The sequence below is a fragment of the Lissotriton vulgaris genome, chromosome 7 (genome assembly GCF_964263255.1).
Source record: "Lissotriton vulgaris chromosome 7, aLisVul1.2, whole genome shotgun sequence".
NCBI lineage: Eukaryota > Metazoa > Chordata > Amphibia > Caudata > Salamandridae > Lissotriton > Lissotriton vulgaris.
The window spans coordinates 660328162-660354751 of NC_141695.1; the positions used below are offsets into that span (position 1 = coordinate 660328162).

At 43.4% G+C, this 26590-nt stretch overlaps 1 protein-coding gene across 4 annotated transcripts in view; it reads left to right on the top strand.

Moving 5' to 3' along the window:
• STXBP4 (syntaxin binding protein 4) overlaps window positions 1-26590 on the top strand; it is a 553950-nt gene that overhangs the window by 503945 nt on the left and 23415 nt on the right. For all 4 annotated transcript variants that reach the window (XM_086930861.1, XM_086930863.1, XM_086930862.1 and 1 more), the window contains one exon: window positions 17453-17510. In XM_086930861.1, coding sequence (XP_086786987.1) covers window positions 17453-17510 — 58 coding nt within the window. The remainder of the gene's footprint in view (window positions 1-17452; window positions 17511-26590) is intronic.

Sequence of the window (26590 nt, forward strand, 5' to 3'; positions counted from 1 at the left end):
CATGTTGTTTCTGACTACATTTCACATGCTTTACTTAATCTTGCATTCCCTATGAGAATTTGCTTTCACTTTTTTTTAGGAAGCATATTACTCTTATCAAGTGCATAATTTGAATTGAGCCACATACAAGTGTTCATAGCGGGCACAATTAAGTTGTAGTTAAGGCAGTGCGAGTTTCTCTCAGTGGGGCAGTATGGTGTTCAGTGGGGGAGAGGATGTGGCACTATAGCCAGAGCTGTCGAATGTGGAACTGGGGAACCGGGTTCAGCCTTCATGACCAGCCACCAGACCACTCTCCTAAGGGAGCATATTCCCATGCTAGACCTTGGAAGGCCCCACTAGACCTTAGAAGGCCTGATGTCTTAGCCCAAGCAGGTGTACCCTAGTGGTGTCAATTGTGGGTTAACCTTGAAGGCCTGTCCACCACAATCCATACTAAAGTTCATCTCCAGTCTTGCGGGCAAGCCTACGAAGCAGCACACCCTAGAGCAACAGTGATCCAGTCACTGTGGTCACATGAACCTTGAGTAGGTTAGGGCGTTGCGAACGGTGTGACCACACTGGGTACCTATTTCGGGTTAGTGCGTAGTGTTGCAAGTATATTATGGTTTAAAAAAAAAACTTGTAGCCTCCTTTCTACCCTCCCTTTTCAAGAAAACTGGGGTTGACCCTGTGTCCCTCAGAACCTGGGTGAATTATGATTAAAGAAAAAAATTGGTTCTGTCGGATAGTGAAACAACTGATTTGTTAATCCTCTTTGTGTACAAAGATTCCTCCTCCCTCTGACAAGGAATTCAAAACAGTTTCTTACAATGAATGAAAAGAAAGACCTGTATGTAACTATTCATATCTTTATATTTTCAAGATGCATTCACAGTAAACCATAAACGACTGTCATAATAAAAAAGTGCAACATGTGACAATAGTGAATAGTGCTCATGTGACATATACAATATATACACTACTAACTTGCTATATAGACAATTTATACAAATTGATTAGTTGCAGCGTCTCGGAAAGCAGCCTAGAATCATATGGACGGCTTTATTTACTTCTTCGGATTTGACGACACCAATACACTTCAATCCAGTCCAGGTGACTCAGCAGCACTTGAACTCTAGGACTGTCGTGCTTGCTACACCCGTCTTGAGAAAGACCCGCTGCGACCTCAACTAGCCAGGCACGCGAAGGGTCGAAACGTCGACATCATTCCAATTGGCCCCAATACTCCAGAAACCCAAATTGACTAGCAGCGCATGGGATTCTGTAAATTTGTATTATTGGATAGCCTCTCTTTAAAAATCAACTTTGTATATATTTGTATATATTGTCTATATAGCAAGTTAGTAGTGTATATATTGTATATGTCACATGAGCACTATTCACTATTGTCACATGTTGCACTTTTTTATTATGACAGTCGTTTATGGTTTACTATGAATGCATCTTGAAAATATAAAGATATGAATAGTTACATACAGGTCTTTCTTTTCATTCATTGTAAGAAACTGTTTTGAATTCCTTGTCAGAGGGAGGAGGGATCTTTGTACACAAAGAGGATTAACAAATCAGTTGTTTCACTATCCGACAGAACCAATTTTGTTTCTTTAATCCTTTCTACCCTCCAGCAATTTTCAGTAACAATAAAAATGTTATGATAACTTTGGTGATTAATGTTCTTCCTAGAGAGATATCAGAGTTTTGTCTAGTGGAAGGGTTGACTCCTGGAAAGGTAGCACAGAGGGTTAATGTGCCTGCTGCAAGGAACATGTGCCATGCAGATCGCAAAGTGCACATAATGTTAACTAGGTTAGTAGGTTACTGCTTTTGTCAGAGAGATCCTTTTGTTACTTGCAGTTTATAAGTTAAAATCCTAACATAGAACAGTGAGCTATTAAACAATACTGCATGCTAGTATGGTTGTCATGTGGCTTCTACACCTTGTAGTACTTTGTCTTATGTAACATTTCCTATACAGTGATTTACACACGTATAAATGATTGCCTCTGTGTAGTGTGTGTGGTGTAAAGTGCTCTGACACTGTACACTTGTAGGAGTGGTGCTGTAAATCAAATGTAATGCACCTGAGAAAGAGTGTGGTTATGGAGACTTGACGGGGACTGTTAAAGGGTGGTAGTGAAGGAGGCCAAGACGTAGGTGATCATTGGGGGCACCAGCAAACATTTTTGCACAGGGCGCCACCAGCACTAAAGCCGGCCCTGCCATTGAGGCCAGTCTACCTCACCCATTGGTACCTCCATTGGCCTTGTTTCAGCAGCAGTAGCTGCAACTTACCAAGGATCGGCAATGCAGGATTTGCACGCACACCAAACTAAGTTTGCAAACTTCACAATCTCTCTGCTTCATGCACAAGCACTTTTAACATGTGCTGCCTGCTCTGGAGCCACTGGAATTATGCAGCAATGGGGACAAAATGGTGCTGCAGTGTTGACTAAATTATGCAACAAAAAAAGGCTGCCGCGTAATGCAATATATTATCTTATACTTATTATTTAGACATCTTTACACATGTTAAGCCTCTGCAAAGATTCTGCTTCATTAGTATCAGTATAACGTACAAATGCAACAGTGAGAAAGGTGATCAGTCAACCTTGCAAAGGGCCGTCCACTTTGCAGCAACTCAAGTCACGTTTTTTAGTAACTTTTTATCCGTTTGAGCTACAAAAATAATTAGTTAAAATTGTAAGATTATGCAGTGGATGATGTATAATGTGGCAAATATGTTATTGCCATAATTATATAGAAAACATTTGCAAACTAGGATATTTTGCCATTCATGTTTGAACTGCTCTTGTGGAAGAAGGGAGGAGAAGTGCTAATGAGAGAAACTGTATGGCTTGGAGACAAATTACTTCTGATTCCACTTTTAAGCTTACTTGGGACATTGTGTGATTGGAAATATATCCCACTTTGTGAATGTATTTAAATGTCAATAACTCCTATTAAACCTTAAATAATTACGTGAATCCATTGGTTGAATTAAATAACACAATAAGCTGTAACTGGTCGGTAAAATGCCAAACAAATACTAAAAATTGGGATGTTTGGCACATTCTGGCCACACCTCTGACTCCGCCCACTGATCGAATCCTTGGGTTGGCTCCGCCCTCGAAGTCTCTGCCCACAGTTCCCCTTCTTTTTTTCCCCCCACTTCGACCACTGAGTATAGCATTTCTGCCGCGCCAAGCCATGCTGCAGGCGATGATACCGGCACAGGCATCCGGTTGAGACAAACAGCGTCATTATTGTGGCCTGCTGTGTTTTGTTATGCTGGCTTTGTAACACGTCCGCATGGCCCTACCTTCAGAGCCTAATGAAAGGACGGCTTGGCAAAGAGGTGTTCAGTTATAAAGGGATGAGCGCCACATCAATATATTCAATGTATGCAAAATTTCAAGCATATCAATGAATTTAAAAAAAGCTTTTGTATATGTTTTCATTTATTTTAAGGATTTGCATAGCACTGGCATGACACCTTTATGTATCTCTGCAGCCAGGGGCCCAGAGCCGGCCCTGCCAGTGGTGGTTTTCTATCTTTAAGGGCCCCCAGTTCAGCCTCCATACTGAGAATGTGTGTGAGGTATGAGAGTTTCAGTGGCCCCTCAGCTCATTTTGCTGGGGGAGGCTGGTTTGCGTCACACCACTATCTGCAGCTTTGTCTGTGTGATGAGTATCTGTAGCGCTACCAAGAACCACGTGATACCTCCTAGGTGTTTGACTAGTGAGGAGCTTAGGTCCTGGGGTATGAGGGAGTGCTGAGTGAGTGAGATAGCATCCCTCCTTTTTTTAGCAGGTCAGTGTGTGACTAGAGAATTGTGATTTACCACCTCAATTTCTTTCACAACAACTTATCTTGCCCTGTTTCGCAGTTTGTGTGCTGATACTTGTAGCCTGCGTTCATAGGAGGAAAATCTAAACTACACAAGCAGCTTGTGTTCTTCTTGTCTATTCGATATTGCATTCTGGTAGCTGCAGTCCTGCATTTGTAAAAAGAAAATCAAAATAACAGTGTGCATTGTTTTATATCATGCATGTACATTGAATATTGCATTCTGGTTCCTGCGTTTGTAAAATGAAAATAACATGTATAGTGTGTTTTATGCTATAATTGACCTTTGATGCTTTCTTATACTTGTAGTCCTTCATTTGTAAAATGAAAATCAGCAGAACATGTACTCGGTGTGTACTATATAATACACGTAGGAGGAATATTGCATTCTGGTACTTGTACTCCTGCATTTACAATAAGAAAATCAAAGCAACATGTACAGTTTGTATTTTTGTAGCAGATCTGAGCTTGATAGATTTCACTCTGGTACTTACATAACCAGAATGGAACTCAAAATTACATGAATTTTTTATTATTATCTCATGGGATATTACTTTATGCAACTTGAATTCCTGCATTTATAAAATGAAAATCAAAACTGCATGTGCAGTGTGCATTGTTGTATTTAGGACCTATGCAATGCAGAGTGCATTTTGGTACTTTCAGTTCTGTATTTATTTTAATATTGGTGTTCTGTTATGGTATTTTAAAGGGAAGCATTTATAATAAGAATTCAAACCACAGATGACGCTTGTGTGTGGAAAGCTGTGTTCCTTCGACTGTTTAGTACGGACAGGGTGCTGGCCATGATTGACTTGTATGTAGTCTGTGCAGATTAGGTGCTGGAGGTTATGTGCGTCTCAGTGGTTTAACATACTAGGCACCCTGCATGCTACATGCCCCACGATGAAGAGAAGGTGGCATTGGGTTTGTGCTCACACAATGCCAGGCCATCAAACCTGGTGACCGAAGATGCTTGGAGTGGGTGCTGCGAGAGGTGTACGCACGTGTTAAGTCATGCTCACACATGCAAGTGCAGTCTGATGTGTGTACCACCATGGGATGCCGGCTGTTTCAGAGGCACACCGCTGCTGGAGGGGGATGGGAAAGAAAGTTGGTGGCACCAGGAAAAGCCACTTGGTAACTGGCATCATGTCAGCAGTACCCTGTAGACCCAAGTATGTGGGCACACATACAGAGACTTGGTGTAGTGAGTGGTAGTTAATGAGGAGGCCAAAACACTGTTTCAAAAACATTTATTATCTTCATATGTCTCACCACTGGTTGATGAAATTGTGATTCGCTTTGAAAAACAGACTGTAAAATGACTCCTGACCAGCGTGTGATGCTTTCACCCCATCATGACCTATTAGCCTCAGCACTTTGCATGAAAATCTAGACCCAGGCCCATAACTGGACAAACAAAACTACATGTCCCAGAATGTAAGAAAATGTCTAGGAAAAAAGAGTAGTACCTATTGTCATGGCATGTGGTCTTCTGGCAGCACTGCACCGCAGCAGCGACCACAAGCACCCAGCCCAGGAGAGACCATGGCACAAAGATGACGTCTTTAATTATTCTCTGGCTCAAGGGCATTGTGATGGAATCATCCATCATACCTATGAACTGGCTCAGTTGTACATGGATGACGTGATCAAATATTGGAATTGCCTCATTCGTTGCAGACATGGCAATGTCATCGGTGTGGTTTAGGAGAGAAAATGTGTTGAAAAATGCTTTGCTTTGGCCTTTCTGTCTTTATTTTTTTTTTTTTCTTTTTTAATGTTCCCCGTAGGGACAAGTCATCAGAACATGTCAACAAAATCATACTCGACAGCAATATATATACATCTGATACAGACATTTTTAACAGATAACATTTCACTTCTCCAAATATTCTTGAATTGCACCCCAAATTAATATTCCCAATTGCCGTTTTTTAACCCCCTTCAAAGAATACAGACTCCATTCCAATTCATAAATATGATACAGCTTCGCCCTCCAATGTTCAAATACGGGAGGTTCTTCTTGTAGCCACTCGGAAGCGATACGTAGGCGAGCAATCGTCATTGTAACAAAAATCAAATATCTAAATCTAAATAACTCAGTACCCTGTTTTAAATTTTCACTTATACCTACAAGCATGATAGCTGGAGAAATCTTTACTGTAAGTTTTGTAATCATAGAAAGGAAGTTTTCAATGTGAGTCAAAAAATCACGCAACTTACAGCATTCATAAAATATGTGAGTGCTATCTGCATTATTAGCTCCACAACGAAAACATTTCCCATCATATTGTGATCCCCACTTCCTCATACGCTCTGGTGTGTAGTATAACCGAAAAGTCGTTTTAAAAAATTGGGCTTTCAAATTAGCCGAAAGAAAAGCTTCCTTATACAAATCAATCGCGTCTTCTATTAATAAAGAAGATTCCCCCAACTGGTTCTGCCAATACACAATAAATTTCTGCAAGTCATCAGTTCTGTATTCCATTAATAAATTATACAAAAACCCTATTTTCTCGCCTCGACGAATCGCCTCTACCACCAAATTAGTCTCACCACTAACATGTCTTCTGTTAATAAAGTCTCTTAACTGAAGATATTTTAAAAAAGCCTATTTGGTTAGATGATACTTTGAAGTCAACCTTGCAAAAGTGACTACTGTTGCATCTAAATCAAACAAATTCCCTATTTGTGTTATCCCTCGATGTATCCAATCCGACACCACTCGGTCATGAAAAACAGAAGGTAATATTTTATCTGCATTAAAAGGCGTGTAATACGATACTTTCCCGATATTAATCATTTTAGTTATCCTTCTCCATACCTTAAAGGCTGCTTCCAGTACCTTATACTGAGTTCTCTTGTAGTAATTACCCTCCAATTCTTTAAACAGGCTGCGTCTGGCGTGTATTCCCAACATTAAGTAAAATATAGAGGGTGCTTCAGCCATATCCTCTACTGGTTCCCCCGTGAGCAATACACGCAATCTTTGCAAAACGCAAACATAGTAATTTAACAAAAAGTCAGGGATTGCCCGACCCCCTCTCTCGACCGGGAGAGTCATCCATTTCATTGCCCTTCGAGGTTTCCCTGGAGACCATATAAATTTTGTGCATGCTGATTGTAGCTGTTGTATATATTGGGATGGAATCTCCAGAGGTATAGCTCTAAACATATAAAGAACTTCTGACAAAATACTCATCTTGACTACATTTCCTCTTCCTATAATTGATAGTTGCAATCGCCCCCACCTGTCTAATGACTGCTGAATATGTCGAAACCTATTACTCCAGTTGGCTTCTACAATGTCTTTCATAGATGTTTTAATTATGATACCAAGATATGCAACTGAAACCACTCTCGCATCACAAAATCGCAGATTCTTAGTGCATAGAACTTGGGTCTTCCCAGAGTTTAGTTTGTAGCCAGATTTAGCTCCAAATGCTGAAGCCAGTTGCTCAATCTCTAATAATGCCTCAGCTGGTTTAGTCGTCACAACCGCCACATCATCCGCATACGCGAATACCGTGTGCTCGATGTTTTGCGCGACAAATGGCTTAATTGAGGGATTGTTAGATAATCTCTTCAAAAAGGGATTAATAAATAAGGCAAACAAAAGTGGCGAACAGGGACACCCCTGTCTTGTCCCTCTAGTAATTTTAATAATATTAGATTTCCTTTCTGTCTTTATCACCTCCAAGCCATGTAACTGTAACTTCTTCTCTCCTTGCCTAGCTACTAAAACGAAGACATTACTTTTCCTTAAAGAATGCTTCTCCACCTGCAATGCAATTGTGATATAGAACAGACTCTACAGTGTACAAGAAATTCAACTATTAATTCTAAAGCAAGAGTTGTCAGGGACTTGCATTTCAAGTCTACGATTTCTGCTAACACAAGAACATGTCACTTTTAGCATTACAAATTGACATAACCCTATTGCATTTTAATTAACACATTTACAAAATTGTTGCATTACCATTGTTAAACACGTTCAGTATATGAGTGATATTAGCTTCACAGTTCTTCATGTTAATGTTATCTGCTAGGTGCCTTCATTTCCTACATTAATTTTCCATGCTACTTGTCAATAACCTAAAATATGTCTTGTAGTTATGTAACGTTAATACATTTCACAATTCTAACACCTCACGTTAACATAATTACAAAATTATGTGCAGACTTGCTCTACGCATGATTATGATGCAAGCCTACAAATGAAATTGGATTTAACCTTTTTAAAGTCATCAGTGCCTCTGTAACAGACTGGCTCTCTTTACGTTGCATTGGCAAGATTTTAAACATTTTGCTAAGAAACTGTTAACTTTTTTTATTTCAGGCAGCTTATTAATTTTGCCTCCCCTGTCTCATAATGTATTTCTATTTTAGGTTCTCCAGCACCACAAGGTCATAAGAATTCATACAAGTTCATATTTTCTATGCCAAAAGCTCTAACTTTCACAAATGCGAGACCCATTGCATTGCAAATGTTTGTGTTTAGATTTGCAGTCCCTGCTGCACTTGCAGGATAAATTCTGTAGCCTGTTAGAGTCCCCCTTTGCCAACCTGTCTACTTGCCTATTGGTGCACATAAAAAGCTGGGAGTGCTCGAGCACGCCGCTGTTGTGCCTAAGGCAAGTCCATCTGCACCTCTCCGCACTAAGATGGCACCAGGAATGATGCTTATGAAATTTGTGGGGGCAGACGATTGCACTACTCCAGAGAGGAGTTCATGAGCTACTATCACAAAAGTAGTAAGGCTGCCTGTGTTTTCCTTTCTCCTAGTCACACTCTGTCGCATACATGTTCCCATTGTCATTGGCACCCTAACCCAACTTTGGAGTTGGGAAAAGTTTCCTTCCATATTACCTGAACACAGAAGGGTAAGGAGGTCCCAACTCATGAAACGCTCTGATGTGCCCTGCTTAATGCCCGGTCGATGGTTAAACTTTGCACTGAACTATATGAATTTATTATTAACCAGGACTTCAACTACATATTTGTGACCGAATCCTGGGCTAAGGAAGATTCAAGAGCAAAATTAGTAGATGCCAACCCTCCCGGCTATTCCTTACTTAGATCAGATCGTGTTATTTGTCGAGGGCGGGGGTTGGCTATTATATTCAGAAATTGCTTGAATCGTACTCTCCAACCTATTTTAGCTGATAAACAGGCTGTCTGCGAGATATCTCAGTTCAGAATTAAAGTTAAGAATAACAGTCTTTTTTCGGGTTGTCTGCTACCGCCCTCCGGGCCCTAGTAAACATTTTATTGACTCATGGGATCAGATTTTCGAACCCTTTATTTTCAGCTCTAATTTCTTCATGTTAGGTGATTGTAATCTTTATTTGGAGTATTTTGAAGCTTGTGACACTAGTACATTTCTAGAAATTATAAATAACGTAGGATTTTCCCAATTGGTCAGCCACCAACTCATTCGGCTGATCATACCCGGATGGAATTTTTGTGAAAACTTTTTTGATAGAAATGGTACTCTCGCTGAGTTGGTCAGACCACTTAGCGATTACTTTTACCTTCAAATTGCGGATGGAACAAGTGAGGATGCAGGGAAAGTCAAACATTTTTAGAAGTTAAAGTAAAATCTCCAAGTTAGAATAGGAAAAGACACCTTAGATGGTGATTTGTTATCTTAGGACTCTACTCTGGTTTGTATGCCAGAAGCCTTGCAAAATATGGGTATTTGCAGCTATTAAACAAGTAGCCCCACTCAAATTTAAGATGGCCACGAGAGCCAAGGCATCAGCTCATTGGTTCTTTGATAATCTGAAGGATTGCAGGCCACATTGCCATCAACAATAGCGCAGGTGGAGCCTGACCCCAACTGCAAAAGACAAAATTAAATACAAAGAACTGTTGGTGAAATATGGACAAGCCATTTTATTTCCACACAGAACTTGTTCCACCCTTCACTGAACGGTTTCCTTAGAGAACATAGCTCGGAAAAGGCCCAAGTTGCTGCAGGTGGACCAGCGTGGCACTGCCTTCCTGGTCATGCTTGATCTGTTGGCAGCATTTGGCACAGTGTCCCTCTCCCGCATGGTATAATGTGTGTGGCAGGCGGGGGTGACTGGCAACGAACTGGATTTACTTAGTTATTTTCTCACTTATTGGACTCATAATGAGGATAGTCTCTTTCCATGTATTGCATGATCAAGAGGACACAGAAGTGTAAAGAGACATAATTAGTCCTTGGATACAAAACAGATAAACTTTTCAGGATGCAGCATTTCTACCATTAATGGTATGTGCTGACTACACCAAGATTAGGTGGTCTAGGGGCAGTGTTTAAGTGGCAAGCCCTTTATGTCCAGTTATCTAATCCATATATAAGTCAGTAGCTGAAGACACGTTTTAATTGATCAGAAGTGGCTCCTACTACTCAAAAGGTTGGAGAGCTCTATGTCAGTCAGCTCACCAATTGCTCCCGAATAAATGAGCTATGCAGAGTTACACATTCACAGGTCTTTGACATGCGCCTTGTGGATGCAATATGGCTTGTGACTTTCTCACTCTTTCCTTGTACCCTACTGAAGAATTTGTGTACCCTACGTTGACTTTCTGTCCAAAATGCTCTTAGGGAAAGTCAGTTGATATACATTTACTTCCTCATCTTCTCCTTCATTAAACGCAGGTTCTGTTAAGTTCTCAAAATGTTTATTCAAATATTCCTAAATTATGCAACAGGATATGTTGTTTCCTCAGTGAGGAGAATTCCCCCCCCCCCGCCTCCCATTGCTATACAATAGGATTCAAACATCTTCACCCACACTTTCCAGGGTAAGACCGGGTCACGTACTTCATATAAAAATGGTGAGGTTGAGCCATGCTTGCTGCTACCATCCTGGATAATATACTTTATATAACTATGAATTGTCATTTTGTATGTGTTGTCCATGCACAATGCTTACTAATGCTATCTCCAGTGATGTAAACTGCAACTGGCCTCTTGTATTTTCACAAATTACTCTAACAGTAGTTATAGTTGGTATAAAATGTCTGATGCATCAATGTTTCCTACATAGGTATGAAGTTGGTTAAATAAAGTACTTATGCAGCATGCATCGTGAAGAGTATTATCATTCCGGGAGAAAAGCACTAATTTCAATAGGAGGTGTAGGTGAAGCCCCAGTCTCCTTTGAATAACTGGTACCAAAGCTAGCCCCTTGGACACACCAAACCTTGGAGGGGCTGGGTTAAAGCAGGTGAATCAAGTGGGAGCAGCTAGAGTGTTCCGATTCCTACCTTTCTGAAATGACAATCATCACATCAGTTCACTCTGCTGTGTTGTCTTCATATGGTTGGCCTTCTCTTCCTCCTTCTTCACATTCCCCTAAGAGATGGCGGGAGCGGGTCACAACATGTCCCGCATGAGGGCTTCAGTATGCAGGGCTTCTATGGCTGCGAGACAGCAGCCTCCCTGCCATGCAGTACGCTGCTGAACTTACCAGTGTTCAGTATTCGCCTGACAACACCTTATGGGTCAGCAATGCTGCCGATGCTTTCCCTCCCACATGGATCTCCAAGTTCTGGAATTTGGCTGACCGTACTGAGTTCCAGCAGCTTAATGACAGAAAGTATAACTGTAGCCGTATCTGCTGCCCAGACCCACGCAGTACACAAAAGCTGAGATTAACTACTGCTGTTCCCACACTGCTCCAACTGCCACCTGTCACCTCAGCCTTCCCCTGATGCCACAGGAGTTCCTGATGTTCCTTACCGGTTTCCCACATGGCTTCAGCAATCTTACCTTCACTGGATGCTACCACAATTGCAGGTGAATGGCTCCACTGTATTATCTACACCAATTAGTTCCGTCCCTATGGAGTAAGCAATATAGGTTCCTCTCAGAATACAGTCATAGAGGGAAGTGGGAAGTATATCTACAGGGATGGTAGTGTCATAGGCTTCCCCCAGTGCAGCCTATCCCATCTTCGTCGCCAGTGCTTTAAATAAAGCTGTATTTCAGATGAGTGAGAATGACGAGATTTACTATGACAAGGTTCAGTAAACACAACACTCCAGGAGACTTAAGAACTCTTAGTTTACCTCAGAGTCGAACTGTCATACTCCTTTAGAATGTACCAACAACTAATGAAGATGCGGGGGAAGGAACAAACTGGTAGAGGAAAATAAAAAGAATCCCCCTGAAGACGGGGAGGCTCATTCCACTAGGGTCAAGGCTGCTACAATGATGTTGGGGAGAGGGCTAGCTGCTCCTGAAATCTGCTAGTCTGCAACTTAGCAGTCGAATCTTTTGGAAAGGCACTTCACTGCCTCAATTCTGCAGGGGCTTTTGACCTGAGTCCACTCCTCAGACTTTCCTCATTGGGATGTTTTCTTTGGCATCCATTTTAAAGGAGAGGAATCGGAGGTTAGCAGCATCCATAAGAACAACAAGTTATTTACTTTCTGTAACGCACTTTCATGTAGGTACTCTAACTGGAGATTTCTCACTGCCCTCCAACATCTCCCTTCTGCAGGTGGGCCTCTTCTACATTTAACAAGCATTGGCATAGCCAATAGGTCTCGCCTTTGGGACCTTATAAGTATTTAGTTATGCAGCACAATATCCTAACTGCAACTGTTGCATGGCTAAACACTTATTAGTTCCCAAAGGTGAGACCTATTGGCTATGCTAATGCTTGTTTGGTAAGAGTGGGGTTAGGTGGGTAAGGGGGCTATTGTGAAGGTAATTTACAAACGTTATTAGAAGCTCTTTGAAATGTGCATGCATCTTGTTGCTAAAAAAAAAAGAAGAGTGCTCGGGCGCCAAGAAGTCTGAGATAGTGTGAGCAGTTGCTATTGTTTGTTGGAATGTTTGTAAAGGTGGTAATGCATACGTATTTTATTGTTAAAAGAGACAAGAGTGGGTGAGACAAGGAGTCTGTGGTGGTGTGAACGGGTTACATTGAATTTCCATTTGTTGTGACAGAAAAAGTTTTGCATGTAAAAAAAGAAAAAAACAATATGCGCAAGGAAGCACTGTAGTTGCTCTCGCTAATATTGTTTGTTGCATGTCGACCAAAAATATAATTGCAGTGGGAATTATTGTCACAAGCTGCACGTGGCAAAAATAAATTACCAACCGTATTAAAAAATATTGAATAGAAAGAAATGCTCAAAAATTCTTACAAATGTGAAAGAAACAAGTTTCTAGCTGCACGCATACACTAGGTTTAAAACAGACACTTACAGGAAAGAAAAAGGCAAAACTTGCACTGTATTTGCCAGCTGAACGCATACGCTGTGTTTAAAACAGACAGTTATGGCTATGTTGAAAATAGAACGTTTCGAAAACTAAAACGCAATTGCGATAAGCATTATTGTTACCAGCTGAACGTGGGGAAGAACAGTTACCGACCATGTGGCAAAATAATAACTATAAAAAAATTGGTAATAGTGGGGTTAAGTAGGCAAGGGCGCCATTGTGAAGCTAATTTACAGACTTTATTGGAAGCTCGTTGAAATGCACACGCACCTTGTTGGTAAAAGAAAGAAGAGCGCATGCTAGCCAGGAAGTCTGTGGTAGTGTGAACAGTTGCTATTGTTTGTTGCACTGTTTGTGAAGGTATTAATGCGCACGTATTTTATTGTAAGAAAAAAAAAAAAGAGTGCCTGAGACCGAAAGTGTGCGGTAGTGTGAACAGGTTGCATTGAGTCTCCGTGTGTTGTGAAAAAAGTTTAGGCTTGAAAAAAGTGACAATATGCACAAATTGCACTGTAGTTGCGATCAATATTATTGTCCACTGTATGTTGCCCAAAAACACAATTGCAGTGGGTAGTGCCAAAGGTTTCAAAACCTGTGCGCACACACCGTGTACACAGACTAAGAAGCAAACATGCACACTTATACACAGGCTGCACAACATCTCCAGCAGGTCAGATCAAATGCCCTACGTCACTTTTTACCACCTTTAAAAAATGAATGTATGAGATTGCCAGTCCGCAGCACAGTTTTGAAAAGTGCCATTTGGTTGGGAAATTATGCCAAAAGAATTGTGAAGCGTTGGAAGCAGAAGGTCGAAACCGACCCGGGCAGGGAAAGGATTGCCTGGCCCAGTGACAGAACCGAGTCACACAGAGAATCACGCTGACACAAAACCGATTCAGTCATAGACAGACACCGAACAGACCTGTATAGCAGAACCGAGCCCCCAAGGGTGAGCTTCCCTACACACCGAGGGGGCCATCTTGTAGATAGAAATAAAAGGACTGCGTGGTGGAAGGGAGGATTATCAGGCAGGGTCCAAACAGCAATGGGAAAGAACTGACGCAAACACTGACGGAACCAAGCCACACTAGGGCGAGTAGCGCAGCACTCTATGGAGGCCATCTAGTAGAAGGAAGTGCACGGGCTGCATGGTTGGAGGCTTGCCATTCAGGGCCCAATCAACACTGGTAAAGGACTGACTCCAAAACTGACGTAATTGACCCACAGCACCCTACAATCTGTGGAGACTATCCTATTTAAGGTAATTTAGAGTTGGGCGGGAGTACTATCCGGCACGGCCCAATCCCCACAAGTAAAGAGCCGACCCAAACAGTGACGTAATCGAGCCGCACTGGGCCACCATGCACACCGAGCGGCCTTGTTGTAAAGGAAATCCTCAGGCTCCACAGTGGAAGAGAGGATTGACAGACAGGGCCCAATCCGCAGGGAAATAACTGATTCGAACAGGGAAAAAGTAGATCGGCTTTTACGTGAAGAAAAGACTAGCCCACATATAAACAGTCTTCTTGCACAGAGGCCTCAGCTACCTCTTAGAGAAAGAACCAACCGAACAAAGAGACTGGACCCAGAGACAAATAACCACTGTACGGCAGGAAACAGCCAGGTCCCACATGTGAATGAACACTGGCTGTGCAGAAGCAACTAGTTCCCTTATGCAGGGTCAGAACCGCCTTAAAGGGGGAAAACACCATATATCAAAGTAAAAGGGCTGACTCGCAATGAAGGAAAATAACCTCTGGGAGATGTGGCTTAACAGAGATAACAACTTAGTAACTGGTGAACCAGGTTCGAATCCCTGTAATTCTGGGCAAGTCACATAAACACCCCGTGCCTAAAAGCATACACACAGACAACAAGTGAATCTGGTACTCACATAAAGCGCTCTTGAAATTTCTTTTTCGCGCTGTATGAAACGGCAATAAAAGACCAATAAACGGACACATAACAGACCAGCAACGGGCGTATAATCCATCAGCACAGTGAAAACGCTAACTGGAATTGAGACAGAACTGCCTGTGACCATGGACGAAGCAACAAGCACAGGGGCAGACCCACCTAGAGACAGAACCGAACCGGACACAAAATAGCTGCACAAGGAGAGCGTTGTTTCCCACACGGACATAACTACCTAGACCGAAATGTACCACCATCACAGACAAAAGTTCAGTTTGGAACCTGGGAAGAATTGATTCCTGTGCCACATAAGGAAAAGGCTTATAAACGGGCTTCTCTTTGAGGGAAAGAACTTCCTCGGGTAGGGTCGGGGAGGGATTGCCCCAAACCTCCCTGCAGATGGACTGAACCAGAGCGCACAGATTCAGAACCGCAGAGTGTCTCAGAGATGAACGGAACAGAGCAAGAAAGAAACACACACGACAGGAAGAGACCAATACCCAGCAAACTCTGAAAAACACTTGTTTCACCCAAGGAAAGTACTGCATTGCACAAACAGGGGCTTCTCGTAGATTGCATTGACTGCCCCATTGTGGGGAAGAATTGCTCAGCACAGGGACCGAGACAGAACTGAACCACACAGAGCACCAAAACCTGCACATGGCCGGGGCCAGCCTGCCCAAGCGGCTGGCTGACAGCTCTGGGATAATGCCGACGAGCACATCGACGGAACCGTGAGGATCTGAAGACTGGACACCAACGTTTACCACGTGACGATGCTGCACTACTTTAACTAGTCTGCTGTTTTCCAGGCAGACGTATAGAGTCAAGGGGGCGGCTTTGGGCAACCTCCCTTCGTCAGCTTTATCAATTATGTAAGCTCCACTCGTATTACAATCAAAGACCCATGCTGTGAAGGGCTGCCTCCGCATGTGCCTGTGAAACAAGTGTTTGACGCACGGTCTCTACGCTGCAGATACTTTTTCCTACCGGTTTAGTCTTGATAAGGTGCTAATATGTCACTTGATGTGAAGGGAAATTTGGTCCTGTTTAAGAGTAAAAATGGGTGCAGCTGAACAACAGAAATGCCCTCCACAGCCTCAGAGTGCCTCATAATATACCTCTTTGATCTGTGCAACGACATCCATGTCCGGTTTTGAAACGTCTTAATTCCTATTGTGTTTGCAGCGGTCAATGCAATCTCTTCCTAATCCCGGCTGCAATTAGCAGGGAGGTTTCTGCTGGGATCAACATCTGCGAGGGATGTAATTTCCTTCTGGTCTGCTTCTAAATATAACTCCCCCACGGAGGGGATCGAATTGCAGCAGTGGGCATGGATATTAAATTAACAAGCGCGGCAGGCGGCCGGCAGCAGGGGGTGGCGCGCACCTGGCGCGACAGCAGGAGGGGGGGGGAGCTGTGCGATTCCCTTGTAGGAGCGATAATTGCTGCCAAATGGCAGCACTCGCTCCCGCAAGTGAATGGCCAGATGTGCACGCGTTGCCATTGAAGGCAATGGAACACGTGCACGTTTTTGGCTGAAAAGCCAAAGCGACAACTAAAGGTCTTTTTGCTTTTCAGCGCATGCGAGCTACGTAGGCGAGACCTAAAAAGGTCTCCTGTGAGAAATGCAGCATATGGTCTCAGACACATTGTTTTACGCTCCACATCTGAGGGCGTGGAAGGAGAATCTGATGTCAGTATGTAGGGGCATAAATGCTGCTCTGAACACTCACTTCCCGGGCAGCGTAGAGTCACTGCAGAACAACACGGGGCAACCTACTGGCATGCTGATGAATTCTCCAGATTCAATCTGGCATCTTGAGACATTCTAAAGGTGAGTAATCTGCAGTTAGATGGAGCATTCACAAGAAAGAGCCTTACCTAAGGTAAGTAACCTATTCTTAAAGCATACTTTATGTATGCTTTTGTGTAGTGCCATCAATTTTCAAAGCCAAACAAGCATTGCCAAATCCAAAAGCTCAGACTTATTAGTGAAAGTTTCTCATTGCTGATCATTGAGCTTATTTGTGGTATTGTGGGTGAGTTGCTGAATGCAAGGATGAATCAACGAGTGGATACATGGATGTAGGATTGCAGGGATGTTTAATTGAGAACATGTATGATGAATTGATAATTGAATACAAGAAGAGGCACTTTTTGTTACTAGCCAGACCTATTTACTTTGTCAATGCCTATTATATCTGTTGCATCTAATGGCCACAATGTACTTACTTCATCCTATTTCAAGTTAATGGCAAATTCTGCAGGACAGGATCTGAGTTTAGAAATTAACATACCAACATTTACCAGCTGCTTTTGTTGAGAGACTATTTAGTTTATACTGCAGAAACTGAAAAAAATTAATTTGACCTACTATATATGATGCAAACCTTATTTGTGAGTGAAAATGGCATTTCAAATAAAGGCTCATTTGTGCTTCTCCTCAGGTCTACCATATGGGTGGGAAGAAGCATTCACAGCAGATGGAATCAAGTTTTTTATAAAGTAAGTATGGATACTGAAGCTACATGAGCAGTTTAATAACATCTGGAGGGGACTATGGTGAAAGGTGAACAATCGGCAAATATCAATGTGAAGCTTTCATCTAGGCAACGTTCGAGCTAACAGGACTAATTTAACCTGCAGTCTTGCACTGTATTCACTAATTTATTGACACCATTTAAAGTTACTATCTAGTGATATTCTGGTACAAGAACCTTTCAAGATGTCATCTAATTACCTCTTCCAGTATTGCCAGAGACCACTCTCTAAATATACTTATGGAACAAATCATCTAGTACAATTCATCCTGTTTGTTTGTTAGTTTAGTCTTTGAGGAAAAGGAGCAAAACCATTAAGAGAATATAAAATATCTTAGTGTCTGCATTGTTCTCTAACCCAATTATGCTCCTGCTCGCAAGAGTCAAAATCATACCAAAAGTACAGTAAATATGACATCAGGTCTGCAAGAATTTGATACTTCAACTTTGTGAAAAATAAAGGAAGTGATAGAGAGGAAATATAACAGGTCAGTTATAGTATGGATTGTTACCTGCCATTTATCTCCTGAGGCAGGCGCTCAGCTTTAGAACTGTGTATATAAAATAAATAAATGCATTGACCATTTGAAACTTGAGTCTAGTGACTGAGTAGAATTTGGCAGCATCGATATCCAGTTTCACTTTGGCTCATCATAGGAGAAGCAAATTCACCTTTGAACTCAGGAAGCACTCATTTAGATCTCCACCTTCTCTTAGTCTCAGAGACTGTAGTCACATTACAAGGGTGGTATTTTCCTACTGCTGATCATCATCTTTTAAAAGAATGGGCCCGTTGTACAAAGCATATTCGTAGTTGCAAATCTTGCGATTCTTAAAACTGCAGGGTTTGCCACTGTAAAAGGGCATCTCTTAATGTACGAAAGCCCTTTTATGAGCTGGAAAATATTTCAGATTCATAAAATGCCTGTTGTGATCAGGACAGGACTGGCCGTAGCGGGCATCAGGCATTTCCCCCGGGACGCTGGAAGGGTCTGGCCGGTTTTGCAGCAGTAGAGGCTGGTTTTGCTTCTGGCGGCCGGTTTTTCAGCAGTGCTGCAATATCAGCACCCAGTATCAAAATCAGAAGAGCTTCACACTTGCACCCTTCTCTCAATCCCAATACCCCCTGGTGGGGGCTGGTTCGACAAAATTGCCATGGCTTGTTTAGGTTTCCACTCCGGCCCTGTTTGTGATTCCTTTCCGGATTGTACATAGGCGGGGGTGTAACAGGTGTGACTTCCTCCTACTGACGGTTTTTAAATTAATGTATCAATGGTTTGGTACTGCAACTGCAATCCATTGACCTCCTAAGTAAGGTTGGTAACAGATTCACAAAGGGAATGGATCACCTTCCTCTTTGTAAATTATGTTAGCAGCTTGGGGGCCAGGAGGGAGCAGACAGGTCCCCATAGGACCACTCCTTGCTCACCCCAGAGTATTCCAAAGCAGGAAACGTGCCTTTAACCCCTTCGCTACTAGGCCTTTTCCCCTTCTGTGTTAAGCCTTTTTTGGGCTATTTGGGGTAGTGCCGCTTAGGCCCCTGTAACTTTTTGACCACATATGGTATCCACGCCAAATGTGCGTCCTTTTTTTCCAACACCATGGGGATTGTAAAGGTATCCAGGGTTTGTGGATTCCCTTGGACGGGTCCCAGAAATTAAGCAAAATACAGTAAAACGTTAGTTTTTTTCTGAAAAATGGGAAAAACGGGCTGCAAATGAAAGCTTCTGGGTTTTTCCCTGCAAATGTTATCAAAAAAGGATTTGTGGGGCTGAAAGCACCATTTTCCCAGTTTTTAGGGAATGACAGTCTTTTGTTAGAGAACCAACATTTTTCACACTGTTTTGGCATTTTTCTGGGACATAGCCTATTTGTGCTATTTTTAGTGCTGTCAACCTCCTTCCAGTTAATGGTATAAATGAGTATGAAAGCAATAATGGATCCTGGAAAGCTATACATTTTAGACAAGTAGACAAAATTCTGAATTCAGAAAGGGGTCATTTGTTTAAATCCATGAAGGTTTCTTTATAGAAACTAACAGTTAAATATTGGAAAAATTGAAAATAATTGAAAAAAACAGCCTTTTGTCTCAACGTTTTCACCTGTAACTTCTTGTAATTATGACAGCTCTTTGAAAGCAATATACCATTACATCCGTTGGACCTTCCTGGTTGTGGGGATATATAGGACTTGTAGGTTCACCAAGAACCCGACGAACCCAGAGCCAAAAACTGAGCAGCAACTTGCAATGGTATTTTATTATGTACCGGGTATAGAGTGATTATTCTGGGAAAATGTATACATGGAAAAATCGGTATGAAAGACACCTATGTATTTCTGAATTGGGTACAAATTATAGAGTTTAGAAACAGTATATATTTGCACATTTTCAAAATTGGGAATACTGATACTAGCATGAGAATTATTGGTCATTTTTCAAAATGACTTTTTTTTTACACAATGTCTTTCATTCGGAAGGGAGAAATGCATGAAAACTCAATAGGTAATAACAGTTGATTTACAAATCTAAATTACCCTAAGTCTCCCGATAAAAACGGTACCTCACTTGTGTGGCTCGGCATTTTGCCGCGTCAGGAAACGGCGCAAAATGCAACGTGGTCACGCCTCAATTTCGCAGTGAAAAATTACCCTTTTTTGGCAAAGTGCCTAGCTGTAGTTTATCAATCCTAGCTCTGCCGGCACCTAGGGAAACCTAGCAAACCTATACATTTTTGAGAATTAGACACCCTGGGGAATCCAGGATGGGGTGACTTGACTGCCTCCCACCAGGTTCTGTTACCCAAAATCCTTTGCAAACCTAAAAAATTGGCAAAAAAAAAATGTTCTCCACATTTCTCTGGTGTAAAGTTCTAGAATCTGCTTGTATCCACAAATTTTCTTCCACCCTGTGTTCCCCAAAGTCTTCCGAGAAAAATGGTACCACACTTGTGTGGGTCGGCCTAGTGCCTGCGACAGGAAACGGTGCAAACCACAACAGGGTCACACCTCAATTTCATAATGGAAAATGACCCTTTTTTGGCAAAGTGCCTAGCTGTAGTTTTTTAACCCTAGCTTTGCCGGCACCTAGGGAAACCTAGCAAACCTATACATTTGTGAAAACAAGACACCCAGGGGAATCCAGGATGGGGTGACTTGGTTGCCTCTCACCAGGTTCTGTTACCCAGAATCCCTTGCAAACCTAAAAAATTGACAAAAAAACTCCACATTTTTTCCACATTTCTGTGGTGGAAAGTTCTGGAATCTGCGTGTATCCACAAATTTCCTTCCACACTGCGTTCCCCAAAGTCTTCCGAGAAAAATGGTACCCCACTTGTGTTCGGCGGCCTAGTGCCTGCGAAAGGAAATAGAGCGAAACGCAACGTGGTCACACCTCCATTTCACAGTGAAAAATGACCCTTTTCTGGCAAAGTGCCTAGCTGTAGTTTGTGAACCCTAGCTCTGCCGGCACCTAGGGAAACCTACCAAACCCACAAATTTCTGGAAAGTAGACAGCCGGGGGCTTTCAAAGAGGTATGGCTTGCGTGGATCCCACAACATTCTATTATCCAGAATCCCTTGCAAACCTCAATTTTAGATGAATAAATCTGTTTTTTCACACATTTTTGTGTGGGAAAGTGTATTATCACCGGGCTCACTCAAATTTCCTACCACCCAGCGTTCCCCTAGGTCTCCCAATAAAAATGGTGCCTCACTTGTGTGGGAGGCCCAAGTACCCGCGACAGGCAATGGCCAAAAACATAGTGAGGTGACTTCAAAATTGCCTTTGTCAAAACCACCTGCTTTTGCAAGGGCGGTCACCTGGGTTTTTGGCCCCGTGCTCGAAGGCCATCTAGGGAAACCTACGAAACCCACACATTTCTGAAAAGTAGACACCCGGGGGCTTTCAAGGAGGTTTGGCTTGCGTGGATCCCCCAACGTTCTCTTACCCAGAATCCCTTTCAAACCTCAATTGTAGCTGAAAAAAAACAGTTTTTTGACACATTTTTGTGTGGGAAAGCGTGGCATCACTGGGCTCACACAAATTTCCTACCACCCAGTGTTCCCCTAGGTCTCCCGATAAAAATGGTTCCTCACTTCTGTGGGAGGCCCAAGTACCCGCAACAGGCAAGGGCCCAAAACGTAGTGAGGCAACTTCAAAATTGCCTGCCGAGCGCCACTCCACGCACACCGCAAGCCAAGCGCCACTCCACGCACACCGCAAGCCAAACGCCACTCCACGGACACCGCCAGCCAAGCGCCATCCACACACACCACCAGCCAAGCGCCACTCCATGCACGCCAGCCAAGCACCACTCCACGCACACCGCCAGGCAAGCGCCACTCCACGCACACCGCCAGCCAAGCGCCACTCCACGCACACCGCCAGCCAAGCGCCACTCCACGCACATCGCCAGCCAAGCGCTACTCCACGCCAAGCGCCACTCCACGCACACTTCCAGCCAAGCGCCACTCCACGCACACCGCCAGCCAAGCGCCACTCCACGCACTCCGCCAGCCAAGCGCCACTCCACGCACACCGCCAGCCAAGCGCCACTCCACGCACACCGCCAGCCAAGCGCCACTCCACGCAAACCACCAGCCAAGCACCAGTCCATGCACACTTCCAGCCAAGCACCAATCCACGCACACCGCCAGCCAAGCACCAATCCACGCACATCGCCAGCCAAGCGCCAATCCACGCACACCGCCAGCCAATCTCCAGTCCACCTACATCACCAGCCAAACGCCAGCCTACACGCACCATCACATTTTGAAGTTTTTTTTACAAAACAAACACAAACAAATTGCAAATAGATACAAATCTAGTAACACAAAATCTGAAACTAAATACATTGCCCTAATGCCAACCTTAATACAGAATACACATTTTAAAAAATACAGACCAGGCAGTTCATTTTACCTCTCATGGATACTCCCCAACATTATTTTGTGTGTGGTAAGCTCTATAACAAGCAGTCACACACAGCCCAGGGTTAGAAGGACACCCAGGGCAGAAAAGACGAGTCTCCTTCCGCAAACCTCTTCGCCAACAGACTCTACATCTCCTAGTGGGAAAGTCTTTTGCAGATGTGGGAGGAATGTAATCAGGAAAGTGGCGAACTTTCAATCGAGTCACATCCTCCACCACTCCAAATCTAGAAACACTTACTTGTTCCACAACAACAAGGCTAGATATCACAGAGTGCTGAAACTGAAGAAATGTCAACTTGGATGCAGGAGAACACTCCTTGAACACAATAAAAGCATTGAAAGTTGCTAAGTTGAAAAAATGGATGGCCAACTTCCTATACCAAACATAAGCCTTCCGAATAGCAGTGTAAGGTTCCAACCTCCAATCTACTCTGTCAACACCACCCATGTGCTTATTGTAGTCCTGAATGCACACAGGTTTGTCCACTTCAGCAAGCTGACCCCAAACAGGCACAGATGAAGTACTCTCATCATGGATGATAGTCAGCATGTACACATCCCTCCTGTCCACAAATTTCACATCTAGTAGTTCTTCACTATGCAAGGAACTGCACTGACCCCTCTGAAGTTTTTTGCAAATAAGCTCTTTCGGAAAACCTTTGCGGTTAGAGCGGATTGTGCCACATGCAAAAGTGTCCACTTTAAACAATTCCTTAAACAATTGCACAGCAGTGTAGAAGTTATCAAGGTACAAATGGTGGCCTCTGTTGAACAGTCTTCTAGCAAGATCCCACACAATTTTCTCTGAAACTCCAAAAGTGGCCGGACAACCAAGGGGGTCAATATTGGAATCTCTACCAGTGTACACACGAAAATTGAAAACATATCCTGTCTTACTCTCAGACAACATATACAGTTTAATTCCATAGCATGCCCTCTTGCTAGGGATGTACTACCTAAAAACCAAACGACCTTTGAACAAAACCAAAGACTCAACAATAGATATTTCTTTCTCTGGAATGTAAATCTCTGAAAATCAATCAACAAAGTGATCAAGAGCAGGCCGAATCTTAAAAAGACGGTCACAGTCAGGGTGACAACGTGGCAACGCCAAAGAATTATCCACAAAATGCAACATGCGCAGCAAAAGTAAATATCGATCACGAGTCATAACTGCTGGAAATATGGCTGTTGCCATCAAGGGACTGGAAGACCAATATGAAGCCAGGTTCGGCTTCTTTACCAAACCCATCAATAAAGTCAAACTCAAAAACTTCTTCAGCTCTTCCAAATTTGTGGGAGTCCACCGGGTAGCTCTAGAGTGGGGCCTAAGTTTGTCACTGTTCAGCATACAAATTAGTCTGCTCCACAATCTCACCCAAAAATACATCATCCATAAATAACTGAAAATACTGTATAGGCAAAAAAAAATCACAATCCACTCTACACCCTGCATCACCGCTAAAGTCAGCCAACACCGGCTGCACAATGTTAGGATCAACCCAGAGTCCAGCACTTCCAGTAGGAAAACTAACAGCCTCAGTCTGCAATCCAGATGCCTTTTGCACCATCGGCACAGCAGTATCCTCCTCTATAATAGGCCCTTCATCTGCACTGAGAGAACCTTCATCATCCGATGATTCCATGTGGAGAGAAAACTCACTGTCAGGATCTTCCCCTCCCTCCTCTCCCTCAGACGCACTGTCAGGGTCATAATCCGGCTCCGAGGAAGATTCAAGAAGCATACCAACCACCTACTGAGCAGTCATTCTACGGCTAGCCATAATGATTACTAATAAAGGTAACTTGTCACACAAGTCAACAACAACAATCACTATGTAAAATAAGCAATGAACAAAATTCACCTTTATCAAAAATACCTATACACTGCAAAACAAAACCACACACTTGCCAGACGCAGCTAAACCCACCACCACGTACTCTGCACAGACACAGTATGGATCAACAATATCCCACTAAAAAAGAAAGAAAAAAAATACACATAAGACAATGCAAAACACATCACAAAGATTTTCATGCACAAAACACTAACTAAATGCCACTAGGACACCTCTTACAAAAAAAATAATTCATACATTGCAATATTACTCATTTGGAGTACATACAACAAAAATGTTTTTCTTACCTAAAAAATGCAACTGCATAAAACTGCAGAACAACCACTGTTGAAACCGCAAACAGGAATCAAAAGCTTTAGACCAAATTTAAAACTAAGGAAAAAACATTAGACTCACATATACAAATATGCACCAGTCCAACCTGCCAAGCTAAGGGGTAGGACGGCCTAACAGTATAACATCAATAGGGGAGCAACCCTTGCCCTTGAGGCCACCCCCACCAAGACAAAAATAAAAAAGAATTCTGGTGTCTAGTGGCTTCTGCCCCCCCTTGGGGACAGATAGGACTAAACACATACTGCTACTCTGCCACTCAAAGAGGGCAGAAAAGGCCACAATCATCCTCCCATAAAGGGGAACGACCCATGTCCAAGGGGCGGATCCCCAACATAAAAATAAACCCTGCTGCCCTAGTGGCCCTACAAAAAAAAAAACAGCAGAACTGCCCTTCAAGGTGATACCAAAGGGGATGATGGACGGAGCGCATGAGCAAATCTAACACTCCCCCCAGTCAACTGATCTTAGTTTAATCCATCATCATTGTTTAGCTCACTTCACCAACCCAGTTCAGACATGGCCATATGCAAATCAGACTGACCCTGTGCGCTTTGATTGCCCTAAGTTGGCAGATGTGGGTCCCTTGCTCACTTTGACACTGGACTCAGCTAACCTGGCTGATAACGGCTGATTAGCCAGTAACCAGTCCCATTATGGATGTTTCCGGGCCTGGGAAGATATGACTTGGCAGTTTGGGCTGGACTGCTCCCATGAGGCATAGGGTCAGACTCATTTGCATATGGCCATGTCTGAACTGGGGGTGCTGGAGTGAGCTACAACCTAACATCTTGGACATACCAAAATGGCAAGGCAAAATATATGTACCAAAAAAGGGTAGTGACCTTTGCCAAAGGGGCCACTCCCCACTACATTTACACAATTGGCACAGTGTGTCAAATACATTATTAAAAGTTTTAATTTGCCCCCCCCCAAGGGGGGCAAACAAAGCAAAAAGGATGGCCCCCAAAAGGGAGCGACCCTTACCTAAGGGGACGATACCCAAAAAAAACAAAAAAACGTGGGGTTCCTAAAATGGCCACCTAGGGGAGTGACACTTCTCCAAGGGGCCAATCCCCAGCACATCCGAAAATCTAAAATAAAATTGCCACCCCCCCCCCCCCCCCCCAAGGTTGGCAGACGAAGCCTACCTGATTGCCCACAAGAGGGGCGCGACCCTTGTACCCTTGTCTTAGGTGGTCGCCCCCCTACACAAAACAAACATTGTGGGCTACCTAAAATGGCCCCCAAGGGGAGTGACCCTTGCCGAAGGGGCCACTCCCCAGCACATCCTATTCAATTTCTAAGAATTTGACCCCCCCTGGGGGCAGCCAAAGGTTTACAACATGCCCCCTAAAGGGGAGCGACCCTTGTCCAAGGGGTCGCTCCCCAAAACAAAACAAAAAAACATTAGGGCTACTCAAAATGGCCCCCAAAAGGAGAGTGACCCTTGCCCAAGAGGCCACTCCCCTGCTCTTTGCCCCAGTGCATGGTTTTTATAATAAAATATTTAAACTCTGCCCCCCCCCCCCCCGGGGCAGACAAAGCAAATGTAATTGCCCCCAAAAGTGGGAGCGACCCTTGCCCAAGGGGCCGCTCCCCGAACATGGCAAATGCACACAAAAAATAATCCCTGGCGTCTAGTGGGCATTCCTGCTGCACGATCGCACGATCGTGCAGCAGGAACGCTCTAAAGAGGCATCGAGGGAAAGGAAAACCCTTTCCTTTCCCCCGATGCCTCTTTAGTTTAAATCGCTCCAGCCCCCAAACTTACCTGTTTCTCCTCCGGCGCGCAGGAAGCAAATGGCTTCCCTGTGCGTCGGAGGAGAAAGGGAACCTCCAATTACGTCAGGGCACCTCGTGCGCTGATGTCATTGATGGTGGGGGGAGGCAGGGGAAGGTCTTCCCCTGCCTTCCCCGT